The sequence below is a fragment of the Vigna umbellata genome, chromosome 10 (assembly GCF_029865625.1).
Source record: "Vigna umbellata cultivar VRB3 chromosome 10, Vumbellata_1.0, whole genome shotgun sequence".
NCBI classification, from domain to species: domain Eukaryota; kingdom Viridiplantae; phylum Streptophyta; class Magnoliopsida; order Fabales; family Fabaceae; genus Vigna; species Vigna umbellata.
The window spans coordinates 20,808,378-20,823,333 of record NC_142174.1 but is presented as its reverse complement, the minus strand read 5'-3'; the positions used below and the strand labels follow the sequence as shown (position 1 = coordinate 20,823,333).

Sequence of the window (14,956 nt, the reverse complement as noted above, 5' to 3'; positions counted from 1 at the left end):
TCTTGAAGAAGATAGTCATTCTCGCTTAAGCTAAATTATTCTCGCTTAAGCGAAAATGACTTTTAAATCAATGACTTCCTGGATCACTGAGGCTCTTCAATGTAATGGAGGATCTTCCTAACATCAAAATAGATCAAAAAATAAGGGATTAGAGTATTATTTACGTAATGTAGCTCAAAATATAGATAAATACTAAAACTAAATAAAAGAGAAGATTTAAGCAAGTAATAAGCTAAAGAAGAGTTGATTTTGCTACTAAAATGATGCTTAGATAATGGTAAGAATTAGCATTATGAGATGCAACTAGGTGTGAAATTACATGTGAAGAGAACAGACACTGGCTAAGATTCTCACGATAGCCAAACTAGAAGTAGTCCAGACGTGACACCGCTACGCAACCCCTCTAATTCTATGTGGCACTCAAACCCGGGTATAGGGTCCCACTCATGATATGCACAATGATAATAATAATAAAAATGAATATAAATAAATTACCAAAATAAATAAAGACAATCATATATAATAAATAAATAAAATAAAAACCACATCAATTTTGCACATTTAATTAAGAACGCTTGTTTCTCTAGCAGACCCCAGTGGAGTCGCCATTTGTCGCAACCGAAATCGCAACGGTACGGCAACCCGAAAAATAAACGAGCTTAGGAAAATGGAGTCGCCACCATAATTTATATGGAAAAACTATGGAAAACCAAAAAATAAGACATGGTCTACGAAAAGAGATTTTCAGGTTCAGGAATCAGTTACGCGTAAGGATAGGTGTTAGCACTCTATCGCGCCTACCCAAAGGCAGTACCTTTAATTAAATATATAAAGTTGACGTGGTTTTGCTAAAATGTTAATTTTCCCTAAACAAAATAATAAAATAAAACAAAACAAACTATTAAGAAACAAAAAATATTTTTTGTTTTATGAACCCGACAAGAATTGACCTTGGTCCTACGTACATCCATTTATAATGAACAATCAGGGATCACGTAGTTCTTTATGTAGAAAAAGGTTTGTGGGTTTGTTTGAAAATTATTATTGATTGATTTAGATCTTTTGAAAACAAGTGAATCTGAAAAAGATATGGTTTAAACAAGATTGACATTCTTTTTGGTTTTTGGAGATTTTGTATTTTTTATTTATTTAAAAAATGGTGGGAAAAAGAAAGAAACCGGCCATAGGCCGACACATACTTATAAAAAGAAATTATGATTTAAAAAAAACATTATTTGTGTATAGAAAAAAAAAATATCTTTAAGAGAACTTCAGAGAGTACAATAAAAAGATAAAAAGAATGGTGTAGAGGTGACATACTTTTTTAGCTTTCTTTCTTTGATGATTCCTTTTGGCAGAGTTCCTCAAACCTGAGAACTTACTTTTCTCTATATTTCAGTACTCTTGCTATCTCTATCTTTTCTTTTTTTCATTTTCTATGGCAGAATGCGTAATTATATACACATATTGTAATGTTATGAAAATCTTGCCTTAATTGTGAATTAATTAACAATAAAAAAAATAGAGAAAAAAAATAGTCATAGTTGCCAGAAAACAAATTAAATAATATTCAAAATATTGATTATCATTATTATCAGAAAATCATATTTTTCTCTTTAAAAGCAACTGATACAACAAATTATATTAATATACCATTTTAATTATTGTTTCTAATTATTAGCATAATATTAGTTCAAATTATTATCATATTAAACTAACATTTTAAAAATATAAAAGTCATTACTTTATCCCTTCTTACCCTTACCCGGACGGTGTTGACATATATGAATGACCTAAAGTTACTAACAAAATCAACTCGTTATGTCTAATAAATTAATTATAATAGAGTAACAATTTAATAAACACTAACAATTACTTTTGTTAAGATGTAAGGGTGGGTGGGTGGGGGTTGTAATTGGACACATGTATCATGCAAAGCGTTGTTAGGAATTTATTCGAAATAAAATGTATCTTAGAAGCACAGTATACATTTTTTTTGAAAAACATTATTAGAAGTCACACATTTGATTACAGAAAAATATAGTTAACATTTTCAACCAAAATAAATTAATTAAGTAATAAAAAAATGTTTAATAGTAGATTCTAAATTAGTAATTTCCTGTTATAAATTTTAATTATTTCACTTCGGGGATGAAAAAGTAAAATGTAAATGAAAATTTCCAAAAAAAACAAAGTAATTAACTAATATATAACAATTGTGATCATAATATTAATTTAACTTTAATAAAAATAAATATAAATTCAGATATAAAGATAATTAATGATAATGTAACTAATTTATAAAACTGAAAATAATAGATATATATTTAATAATAATAATTTCATTAAAAGGAAAAATTGAAAATAAAATTGACCACTTATTAATTATAGTAATAAAATCACTTATTAATCAGTTATCTTAAATTGTTTCTCCAAATTCATGTAAAATCATAGTTTCACTTTTTTTTTATTCTTACGAGTTTTGCTAATAAATCCTAAATAGGTTATAAGTTTCATTCCTTTATATATATTTGTTCATTTTACAAATCTGAGTAGTGAAACAAAATATTTCAATTGCAAATCGCAAAACAAATTAACTCTTTAAAGAAAGTCACTCTAAAAAGAGAAAATTGAAATAAAATGTCTGGATTAATAATTTTAATTTATTAATAAAATTTTACTATTGCAGGCAAATTTCACCTATAACTAATTATGTTTTTTTAGTGGCTTAGAAGAAATATAATATATAACTTTCAGGTGCCCTACGATAAGAACTTAACTACATAAAAATTATCTATTTTATTTCTTAACAATTGAAAGTGACCTATTTTATTTGAGAAAAAATATATTTTAACAAGATTTTTAGTTGATAACTCATTTTATTAATATAGTAATAATAATAAATAAATTTAAAATAAATTATTTAATTATTATGTGTATTAAAAAAGTGGTGCAACGTGTGACAACCCGCTAATTAAGACGTCCTTGGGCTTCTTCTATACATTACTTATACATAATAACTTTCAGAATATTTATTCATTCTAGAATTTGACAAGATTAATTTATGTGTAGTTACAGCATTACATGTGTTTAACTAGCTTGATTTGCATAGAAAGCCATACACTTAATTCAATAGTTGGCATGATTATGACACAAGAACAAACTTTAGTACTCAACGGATGTTCCCTTTTAGCAAGTTACAAAAGAGGTTTTATTCACTTGATATATCTTTTGTGCATGGTAGAATTGAAAATCTCAAGGAAGAGGCGAAGCTGTGAGGGTACAAGCACGATAACAGGAATACTCCCAAGTGACATAGCTGCTATTATCAACCGCTGATGACCCTTAAGCATCATCGCAAGTGAAGCACAAAATGCTATCATCATTGACACCACAGACAAGAAAAGAGACACGAGGCCGCAAAGTAACTTCAATGGCAACGTCTTCAGGAAATCCTTCTCAGCATAACGCGAGGTCAGGATCCCAATGAAAATGAGGACCGATGTGGAAGAAAGAAAGAGCGATACTGCATCTGCTATGATAAACAAAGTGAATATCTGGTCGTGCAAGAAAATGGGTACCCCAGTGTCCTGCTGGTTTCCGCCGGGGACAGTGAAAGCCGCCGCGAACATGATGGTGATTATCAGAGTACCCACAAGAGTGAAAGAACTAGCTGTGTCTTTCGCCCATTTCTCACCAGCTTTCACCATCTCCACGTGGCTTTCACTGAATATCTCTCGGGGCTTCTTACCGTCTCCATTTTTCTCTTCCTTGCACTTGGGGTGCACAATTTCCTCAACAACCTGCACTATAATACATTATTATTATTATCATATACAATAATCAAACATATATTTAACTCATTTTTCTCATCATTTCTTGTTTTTATCATAGTTTTCTTTCTATCTTGCTTCCTTCCATCAAGTTATGATGACATGAAGAAAGTGGATAATAATAACCTTGAACCATTGAAGTTCTCTTTGCAGTTGAAGAGCAGCACCGGATCTGCGATCAAGATCAGAGGAGGGCCCTAAATAGGCTGCCAAGTGCAAGAGGGTATTGCCAAACACGTCTGCACTGCATCTGATTATCTCCTTCCGTCCATTGACGCTCTGTATGAGTCGAAACACTTCTTTTCTACGGTTCAGAATTGCATGCGAAAATATACCTCTCCTGTTTCTGTCAATGGCCCACAAGAGGTCAGGGTTCGTCTTCCTCATCTTATCTATGAACTCAATGATTCCAAGCTTCGCTGCCTGCAACATTGCATCGTACGCCGAAGCCTCTCGCAGCTGCGATTCCTCGTACTCCGAAACTCTATCGCACATGCAGTTCAGAATTTCAAGAACTACCAGGTGAGTCTTTTTCTGTTGGTATATTTCTCTAATTCCTGAGGTATTCAAGTCATTATATGAGAATAACATATTAATTAAAAGGAATCCTTTTAAATAAATAACATGAAATCAAAAAGAATAGTGTTGCCTTGATATTTTAATCTAATGAGGGGAAAACCAGAGAAAGAAATGAATCCAATGTATGTTGACGTACCAGCTGAGAACTTTAACAGTATGTAATTTTGAAATAACAGATAAAGGAATATAAGCAGTCGACCTGGAAAACAAAGAAAGAATTAAAAGAGTTATATTTGATACCAGGGCACAGGAGCCCTGAAAGAAATGGGACACACGTACCTAACAGTCTAATGGGAAGAAAATTTACAGCCAGTTCACAGAGCCTCCCTGAAGAAACATTAGAGGAAATAAACTTAGTAATGATTGATACATGTTAATGGAAAGAAGAAAATGAAGAGAAGGAGGATGATATATGTGAGTGATGTTTTTCAAAATGAATGAATTAATTAAACACTAGTTGAAATTATACAATGAGACAGACCTGTGAAGGAAGTATTATAGTGGTCTTCTTGAACAACACGAAGGCCTTCTACTTGAGTAACATCTGCCACTATCCCAATGCTTTTTCCGCAACGGTCAATTCTTATTCCGAACAACTTATCTTTTCCTTTGCACAAGTTTTGCACCTCTAATTTTTCTAATCTTAAACCTGAAAACGGATTAAGAGGATAATTAGCATTACTTCTGCTACCTCTGCCTTCATCATCGCATCTTAATCGTTAGAAACTTCAAACATATGATCAGAGAAGAAAGAGATAGAATGTTAGAACTTACCATTATAAATGAGTTGTTGTAAACGTCCAAATCCACTGCCACTAGGGAATGCAGAAGGCATGCGTGCCAATGCATATAAGGGCCTTAGTCCACCGGATTCATGGGTTAGAGGGAGTTGGGGAATGCGATGAATTAAGCTCAAAGCCACATCTATCTCATAAAAAACAACACCAACCACAACTTCAATAGGTAAGGACTGAGAAACTCAATTAGTTAACTGACTGTTATTGCTTACCAAATATTTCAGCAGTAATGCATCGCGAAAGAAGCAAAACTCCGTTGCGGGAATTTTTGTCCACAAACGCTTCCAACTGAGTTTGAGAGTAGAGATAGCGAGTCATCTCTTTGTAGCCCTTTGCTGCAGAAAGAAGAACAGGAATTTCACCATCTTTGGTCTTCACAGTTAGAAGTTTCTTCCCTCCCTTCTTCTCTATCATGCTCTTTGCAATCTCTACGTTTCCGGTTAATTCCGCAGCGAGAGACAGAGCGGTGTAATCGAAGTTGTCTTGCATTTGAACTAACTTCTCTTTCCCTAACTTCACCAGATTCTTCACAATGTGCACGTGGCCAGCCATTACTGCAACATGAAGAACGGTTCTTCCCGTAGAGGAAATGGAAAATATGGCGGTGTCGTCATTGTTGATTATTGCTTTTGCATCATTCCACTCATCGCTCTCCACATATCTGTACAACGGTTTATTTTGAAGGACACTATCCTCCACCAGTACACCTGCCACACAAACCATCTTAAAGTTTATTCTTTCGTTAATCAATATATTCTTGAGAAAAGAAAAAGAAAAATATCTGGAATCCATTTAAAATAAATGAAAGTTCTAAGTTAAATAATGTCATGATATCTTATATTAGAAAGGTACTTTTTACTTTATCTTCTCTTTTAACGATTTTTAAAAATTATTATTTTATTTTAAAATTTTATTTATATTTATTTAAGAACTTAAAAAATTGTATTTGACAATTATAACGTGTTTTAAATAATTAGACTCAATTATTCTAATATTAAAATTTTTAAGTATAAATAGAATTTCTGTAAATGAGTTTCATTATCTTAAATCACATCATTTTTTTAAATTTTATTTTGTAGAGCTCCCTCACTTCTCTTTAGGGTTTCTAAATATTTGTTTATTTGTTTGAAAATTAGAGATTGCTAGAGTGATCCTTGCAGTGAGCTCTCCGCTTCTATCTGATCGATTTCGTAAGATGATTTTCTATTCTTTTCTTTGGTCTGTTTAGTCTTTTTATGCATGTGGACCATATAAGATCACATGTAGTATTTGAATCTTCTTTAATAGTCTCTACTGATCAGTGATCCTAATGGTGTGTCCTTATCGTGTTTGTGTTTTTCATAGGGACATATAGAGCTTTTGAGCTTCTAAAGGTGTTTTGGATGTTTTTGAGTTGTTTGGTCATCTTAGTTTGAATGTTTGGTTTGCTTGAAATTGGTTGATTTACTGACGTTGGTTGTTTTAAATGTTGTTTTGTTGAATTGAGTGAATTGGTTTTAAATTGAGGAACTTAGGATCTGATCATTTGAACAAGTTGGTAAGTGTCCAGACATTGAAATTTTTTTTTTACCAAGGTACTAAGTAGGGAATACCAATTTGACCGTTTGAACAAGTCCTTTATTCCAAATCAATTTTAAGTATGTTGGTATTTGATATAGTGTTGAGCGGTGGCCAACTAGCGTTGAGTGTCAGTTCATTGTGCAAGTTTGAGAGAATTTTAGCTTTAGACCGTTTAGCGCCAAGCTTGTACAGTTGAGTCTGAAGAAATGTGAATGTTTTGTTGTTGAGCAGTGACGGGGCATTATTGAGTGTCACTTTTCACTACAATTCTGGAACAGTTTAATTTTAGTCGATGAGCGACAGAGGGGTGTCGCTAAGCACAATATTTAACAAGAAGAACAACATTGAGTGACAAGACTATTGTTGAGAGCCATCTTTTGCGAAAAGTATAGCATTGAGCGACTCTTTTGAGCGTCAGTGTATATGTTGTGATTTTCTGATGCTTTGATTTGTTTTAAATGGATTACTATGGATATGATGTAAGTTTAGTATGTATTATGGATTGAAAATACAATTGTAAGTATGTATGATAAAAAATATGGAAGGAATTTCAAGGAGAAGTTTCTTGTAATGATTTCAGTAATGTATGTATTGATGTATGGATTCCATATTGGGAGTTATCATGTCGCTTTGATAATTATTTAATCTCAAGTAGAGAAAGATGGGGTATGTGGTAAGAGAAGTAGAAGGTCCTAATTTAGGGGTTTTACCTTGACCAAAGATTTTAGTGGACTAACCTTGTGTGTGGTAAGGTGAAACCCATTGGCCATGACTCTGCAGAGCAGTAGAAACCACCACAAGTGTACGACTTACCAAAGTATGATATCAATACATGTATCTAGATGGTCCAATCTAGTATGAATGATTGCATGTGTTAGGATTTGTTGATGTAAATGTCTATACGTGCTAACATCTCTATATGTGTTTCTCTTCTTTGTATATTAGCTTATCTTGTTTTTGTTCTTTTTTATTTACAATGATCATCTTAATGATGTAAACAGATAAAATGTTTTAGTTGATCCAGTACAGGGTGAGGACGATGTAGCAACATAATTTAGGATAGTTTTTGTTATGTATAATCTTTTTTCTTTTAGAAAAACTCTAGTTTATATTAGTGTGTATATATAATTCTCTATAATTAGTACATATTTTATGGATGACTATAGTATAATAGTTTTATGATTGTCTTACGTGCTTGTTTAGTATCACATCTATACACTAGTACAGTTAAAGACAATGGCACCGGTTATTTTAGCTTATAGGCACCGGTTCTTGACCCGATGCGTATGTAGACGAGGTAAAAAGTCTACGATTTTATGCCTCGGTTATGAACCGAGACAAAAACGATACAGGATTACAACTCGGTTCAAGGAGAACCGAGGTAGTATGACAGGATTACAACTCGGTTCAAGGAGAACCGAGGTAGTATGGTCTTCTTGGTTTCCCCCGCCGACCACCATCCGACTTTCTCACGCTGCCAAGCACCATCCGACTTTCTCACGCTGTTTCCCCCGCCGACCACCATCCATCTTTCTCACACTGCCAAGGTTTCCCCCCGCCGACCACCACCATCTTTCTCACATCAGACCACCCAAAACACCACCGTAGACCACCTTCGTCCTTCGCGAGAATCACCCCGCCACCCAATTTGCGAACCACCATCTTCTTCGTCCATCATAAAAAATTTACAGACCTGCAAAAAACACCTCACACCAGCAATCTCATCCTCCTCACGCAATGCCTTCATCAATCATCCAACCACCAAAACCCACCATCACCACCGTGAGCCAAATCGTGAGTTCCTTCATCTCCAACAACCTCCTCATACTTCGTCCATGAAACCTGCAGAAAAAATCCCCAAATTAGATGGAAACCCTAATCGCGAATTAGATGAAAAAATCCCCAAATTAGATGAAACCTGCAGAAAAAACCCTAATTGCACATACACAGAACAAACGTGACAGAGGGACGAGCACGCGGCTGAGGAGCGAGCACGCGGCGGAGGGGCGAGCACGCGGCGGAGGGGCGAGCACGCGAAGGAGGACCGAGCTTGCAGCAGAGGGGCGACGAGAAGCTGCGGGGGAGGCGGCACCGTGGATTCCTTGCGTTGAAGAAGAAAGCGTGAGAGAGGGGAGGGAGGCGAGAGCGAGGGGAGGGAGAGTGAGGGGAGGGAGGCGCGAGAGTGATGGAGGGGAGAGTGAGGGGAGGGAGGCGCAACAGTGATGGAGGGGAGAGTGAGGGAAGGGAGGCGCGAGAGTGATGGAGGGGAGAGTGAGGGGAGGGAGCGCCAGAGTGATGGAGGGGAGAGTGAGGGAAGGGAGGCGCGAGGGGGAGGCGAGAACGAGAGTGAAAATATCTGTGGGTTATATGCCTCGGTCCTTCTTGGCCCGAGGCAGTAGAAGCTGATACGCCTCGGTTCTACTTATCAACCGGTGCAGTATACTTCTTTTACCTCGGGTTTCTCTTAACCGCTTCAGAAACTGTGTCAGAAATCACTCATTAGGCACCGGTTGCTTTTACAACCGAAGTGGTAACCCTTTTTGGCACCGGTCAAGTCTGAACCGAGGCCTATAAGGTCTCGTTAATTACAAAAATGCCACCGTGTCTGAATAGACAGCGGTTTGGTGTAAACCGAGATCTATTGTGCGAGTTTAAAAGCCCATTTTGTACTAGTGATAATGTTTCGTTTAGTTGTTTTTTAAATGGGATGCTACATTTTCACATCATTATTTTCTCTTATTTTTATTTTACAATCTTTTTTAATAATGAAATGTTACATTTAACAAATAAAAATAAAAATAAATATAAACAAAATTTTGAAATAAAATAAGAATTTTTAGAGTTGTTAAATGAGATCATAAAAATGTGAGAGTGTGAATGTAAAATCCCTTATATTATTAACTCTTGGATCTTGCATGTGTTTCTTCCAACAAAAATCCCACAACTTCGGAGGGAGAATATTATTCACTAGTGAATCTTGGTGTCTCTCCTAAATTTTTACATGCACTTTTAACTATTTTAATAGGGAATTTTATCAAAGATTTCGTATTAACTAATTAAGCTGGTTTATTAACTTTAATATTTTAAATTTATTATAGTTTAACAAGCAAACTTAATAAAACTAGTTTTACCAGTATTTAATAACTCAATTTTGGCATATCATAATTTACTTGACATGAATTTATTTAACTTAAGTATACGAGTTTATTAGCCTAGCTTATATAATATTTTCCTAGACGGTACTTACAATAAATTTTTAACTTATTACATTACCTATATATATATTTATTTCTAATAAATATATATATATATATATATATATATATATATATATATATATATATATATATATATATATATATATATATATAAAAGACGAAGAACTAAAATTTTGGTACTTTGTTGAAAAAGTGTTTTTGTTATGATAATAACTTTTTTTTTATAACAGATTATGTTTTATTATTTTATTGATTCGTATATGAAAGTTACTATTATAAAAACAATTATTAAAAATACATTTTTCTTTTTGTTTAGGGTTTTGTTTATCATCATACAGGGTTGAAAAGTTCTTCAGCATTATGCTACTATAAGTTAAAAGTTGTCTAACGCAGTTACTGATAAAGTACGATAATTCCAAGTCAATTAAAGTCCACATTTACTTTATGCAGTGTTTGTTACAACAACTTCAAATTATTTGCAGTTTACCAAGTCTTAGGACTAAAAAAGTCAATATTGAGAAATGTACAAAAATATCCTTCCCTTGGACAATTCAGCATACATTCCATAAGAAAAACTGAAAGTTGATTTAATTAGTTTACTTAATTTAAATGTAATTAATATATGAAAAAAAATTCTCAGACAATTGATTTTCACAGAATCTAGAGACAGAGAGAAAAGAAGAAAAAAAAGAAAAACTTTTTGATTTTATCTCATGAAACTCACGTTGATTTGAAGCATTTATTCTTGAAACATAGAAGTGAAGTTTGATATAACTAAGCTCAAACCAAAGTGATTAACATGCATAAATACCTTTTTCAATATCTGAATGAGCTTTTAAATGTGAACTGTAGAGGGCGCCCAATCTGTTCCAAGCTTCTTTGGCCGTTTCAACATCTCTGATCTGACTGAGAATCTCCTTTCCACATGCTAGCTGAATGATGTGCAAAGCCTTGGCATTCTTCCTCTTCCACGAGTCTGAAACAGTTTTAGCTTTCGCACCAATCTCAGAAACAAAGGTCACAACACCCCACAAACCTTGACCTATCAGATAATTTCTCACAAGAGCACTCCAGTTCTCGTAATTGTCTCTGGAGAGTGGTTCCAGAACTATTCCACTCGCTCCACCACCCATTCCTGCCATTCTACGCTTCAGGTTCCACAACCTGCGCCTGAAAAGTAACCCAATCAATTAACTGTCAAATGAAAATGGGAAAGAAGACTACATGGTACACAGGGAAGAAGGTAGGCATGTGGCACCAGAAAATGAAAAAGAAAAGAAAGAGAAAAACTTTACTGGGGAAGTTTGGTACTTGGAATTATCTAACTAATTTGAAAAGCTTAAACGTTGAGACCTGTATGGAGAGAAGGATTATGTTCTATCACGCGCACTCCTACACAGAAGAATATAAACTTGGATGCGTCGAGATTAGGATTTAGAATCACGAGATTTTTTTTAATAGTAATAATGGTGAACCTAAAATGTATTGATATGAATATTTTAGAACTGGATTTATGAACTGGCCAAATAATGTTATTTTTTGGTGAAACTGGCCAAATAAGAACTGGATTTAAGAGCTTCGTCCTTGATGTAATATAACACAGATATGTTATTTTTTTAGTTTTGTCGTATATGCATCTATCGTTATCTCTAGTCTTATTTATTTGTAAAAATTTAAACAATAGAATACATATATGTTTTCTATTTTTTTATCACATGCAAGTTGTTTTTTTTTATTTTATTCAATTATTCAAGGTCTAACAAGAACAATACCTTTGATATATATATATATATATATATATATATATATATATATATATATATATATATATATATATATATATATACCTTCGATTTTATATATACTTTTAGAGTATAAACTTTAAATTTTATAAGAAAAGTTGAAGATATTAATGAGAATAGAAGTCTACTTACCCATAAAGTTACGATGTTCAAATCAGATAAAGAAAAAAGTAATTATCATAATAAAATCATATAAGAGCACGTATAAGTTAAAATGAGTTTTTTTTTTTGGTTAGAGGCGTTACTATGTTTGTTTAGAACCTTTGTTTAGAGCCTTAGTTTTAGGGTTAAGATAATGATATAATAACTTATTTCTATATTTTATAAACATATTGAAGATAGTATGGAGTCTAGACTGGAAATAATGATATTAGAATATTATATAAGATGTATATATTAGAGTCTAGACTGGAACTAATTTAATATGTATATATTAGATTGTTTAAAAAAAATAATCATTCTAATACGTTTTTTTCGTTACAAAGTTCTAATTTTTTTTTTTTTTACTTTTCAAACTTTGTTTCAAAAACTTTTTTTATTTTTCGAACTTCGTCTTATCTCGAGTATCCATTGTTTTTTTTTTCTCCTTCCAGCAAACAAAACAACGAAGTTCTCGTATATTTTAGGCCACTTCCAGATGAAAATATTGAAATGTTTTTCCACACAAATTTAAAGGAGATAACAAAATGCAAATAGCATACAAAATCTCTAGAGAAACATTAAGCAAACAAAGTGTGGGAATAACTGAGGGAAAAAAACAATAGTATGATATAATAAAAGGAATTTTGTTAATGACTAATAATATATACTAATAGAATACATATAAAAGGAGGAAAACGATGTACCCTTATAGGTTACACTTAATTCGTCAAAACAAGTGGGATGCAGGGCAAACATAATTCAATAGAGGGATGCTGGTTTAGAGATAGATTTTAATAGATATAGAAGCTCGTGTAGAGGTTGAAATTCAATTAATTAAACAAGTTAAAGGATGTAGCTAGGATTATAAAACATGAGACGAAAGGAAATAAGATAAATTTATTTTATCTATGCAAGAGAATGTGTGTAGGATTAGAGTGATGAACATACTTTTTTTCTATTTTGCGATTAAATGATCTTTATGTTTGTAAATTTTAGATTTTTATTTTTATTAAAAGGATTACAACACCCTAAGTATCCTATATTCATCAATTCTCTATTATTCATCCATTCTCTATTATTGATAATAAAAAATATGATATTGAAGATATATTAATATAAAATAGTCAAGTTGTTAGATTTTATAATATTCATCATTTATATTTCAAAAATATCAAATACAAATAATTATATCCATAAGTTTGGAATTTGAATAGAATACGTTGTTAAATAGAACGAACGATTTGTTTTATTTAACATTTGTCAGAATAAAACTGTTTTTGATAAGCTTTAAAATGACTAAGACGTATCTTGTCGTGATGCTTAAGGTCTAAAACGACTTAAATGTATCTTGTCTAAAATAACATAGATGGATTTTGTCTAAAATATAAAATGGAACAACGTTTTAATTGATAGTAACTAAGTTTCTTTAACACTAATTGTGCACTACAAATAAACGTGAAAATGATTTTTATATTATTACATATACAATTATATGTGTTTGAGTGGTAATTTTTGTGGGACCGAGACACTAACCTTTCTGACGCTTGAATCACGTGCTTCACCTGCTCCTTCCACCTAGACCGTTCAATTGCTTTCTTGATAGAAAGGGAGGCGGTTCTGCAAAAGGTACTCCGACGCCCAGGTCAGGTGTGTGATTGAAGTGCCTTGGCTCTTGATTGAATATATGATAGTAAACTTTGAATGGAACGTTCTGGAGTGTTAATTCAACGTACCTGGTTGATGTCCCTGATCTTGTATTTATAAGTTGTCACAAGCCAAACAGACTTACCTTAAAATCCGGGCGATTGCTCATAAACAGCTTTATGAATATCTTTTAATCAGATATCTTTGACTATTTTAATCATCCACTGGACACTTGACCCAATGAGCGCTAGCCCAATTTAATAAAACTGATTGCCCTTGTTGGCTATAGTGGCGACCAAACGGTGCCGAGTGTATGATTGTTCGGTATCTATTAGGTATAATACATAATTGACAAGCGTTGTCGCGGTTTGACCTGGCTGACAAGCGTTGTCTGGTTGACAAGCGCTATAGCGGTTTGACCTGGCTGACGAGCACTGTTGTTGATGAACGCTGCTACAGTAGATAGACCGATCGATCTTGGATGCTAACTATCGATCTAAATTTTTACATATATAGAGTATTCTATTTCGATTTTATGGTTATTTGAATAGAATACCGAATTTATCGTGAAAAATCATTGAGTAAGTAAATATATATATATATATATATATATATATATATATATATATATATATATATATATTTTGAAATGAATGAATACATTTTTTTTTTCTGTATTTTTAATGTAGAAGTGTTACCCTACTACAGTTTTAAAAAACAAGTGATGTATTAGTCCACAAATGAAAATATTAAATTTATTAATAACATTAATCTTTTAAGTTGCGATAAAATTAGGAGGGAAATGTTTATGAAAATTATATTTTACAATTCAGTTTTAAAAATTAAATAAGATTTTTCAAAATCTAATAAAATAAGAATATTATGTTAATGAAAAGTGATACAATAAAACATTTAAAAATTTTCAGTTAAGATTACCTTAAAATTATTACAAAGAGTTTTAATATATATTTTTTTAATTCAATACTATGTTAAAAAATTAAAGTTTAAACCTAATTCAATTTCTTAACTCAATTTTTTAATTTAATTTTACAATATCAATTTTTTAAATGAATTTATATTCAATATATATTATTGTTGGAAGTATTTTTTTAATATAATATAAAAATCACAAATTAAAGATAGATTTACAATTTAGTTCTTAATCATTATATAAAATTATATTATTTTTTATTAATATGAAATCTACCCGTTTACTCTTTTATTTAATATTCAATTTTCTATATTTTATCTTTTTTCTTCTCTCTTATTTCTTTATTGAATTTCTTCTAAAAAAAAAAGAAGAACTTCAACATCATTATACCATTTGCTTGTGTCTTTTCCAGTGACATGACCCTTTACTTTCCTAGGAATTTTCACTACTA

The 14,956-nt window shown here is 32.3% G+C and overlaps 1 protein-coding gene across 2 annotated transcripts; it reads right to left on the bottom strand.

The window, feature by feature from the left end:
• Positions 1-3,021: 3,021 nt before the first annotated feature.
• On the bottom strand, positions 3,022-11,515 carry LOC124827686 (uncharacterized). Of its 2 annotated transcripts, none has more exons than XM_047300797.2 (9): positions 11,283-11,515; positions 10,799-11,157; positions 5,422-5,916; positions 5,187-5,336; positions 4,894-5,061; positions 4,692-4,739; positions 4,549-4,611; positions 3,960-4,390; positions 3,022-3,803 (listed from the first exon to the last, which is right to left on the bottom strand). In XM_047300797.2, exons 2-9 carry the CDS (start codon positions 11,127-11,129, stop codon positions 3,216-3,218), a joined length of 2,274 nt encoding a protein of 757 aa, XP_047156753.1. In that variant the 5' UTR covers positions 11,130-11,157; positions 11,283-11,515; the 3' UTR covers positions 3,022-3,215. The 2 variants fall into 2 exon arrangements, with proteins under 2 accessions (XP_047156753.1, XP_047156754.1); XM_047300798.2 differs by having other exon boundaries at positions 11,341-11,515.
• Positions 11,516-14,956: the final 3,441 nt, after the last annotated feature.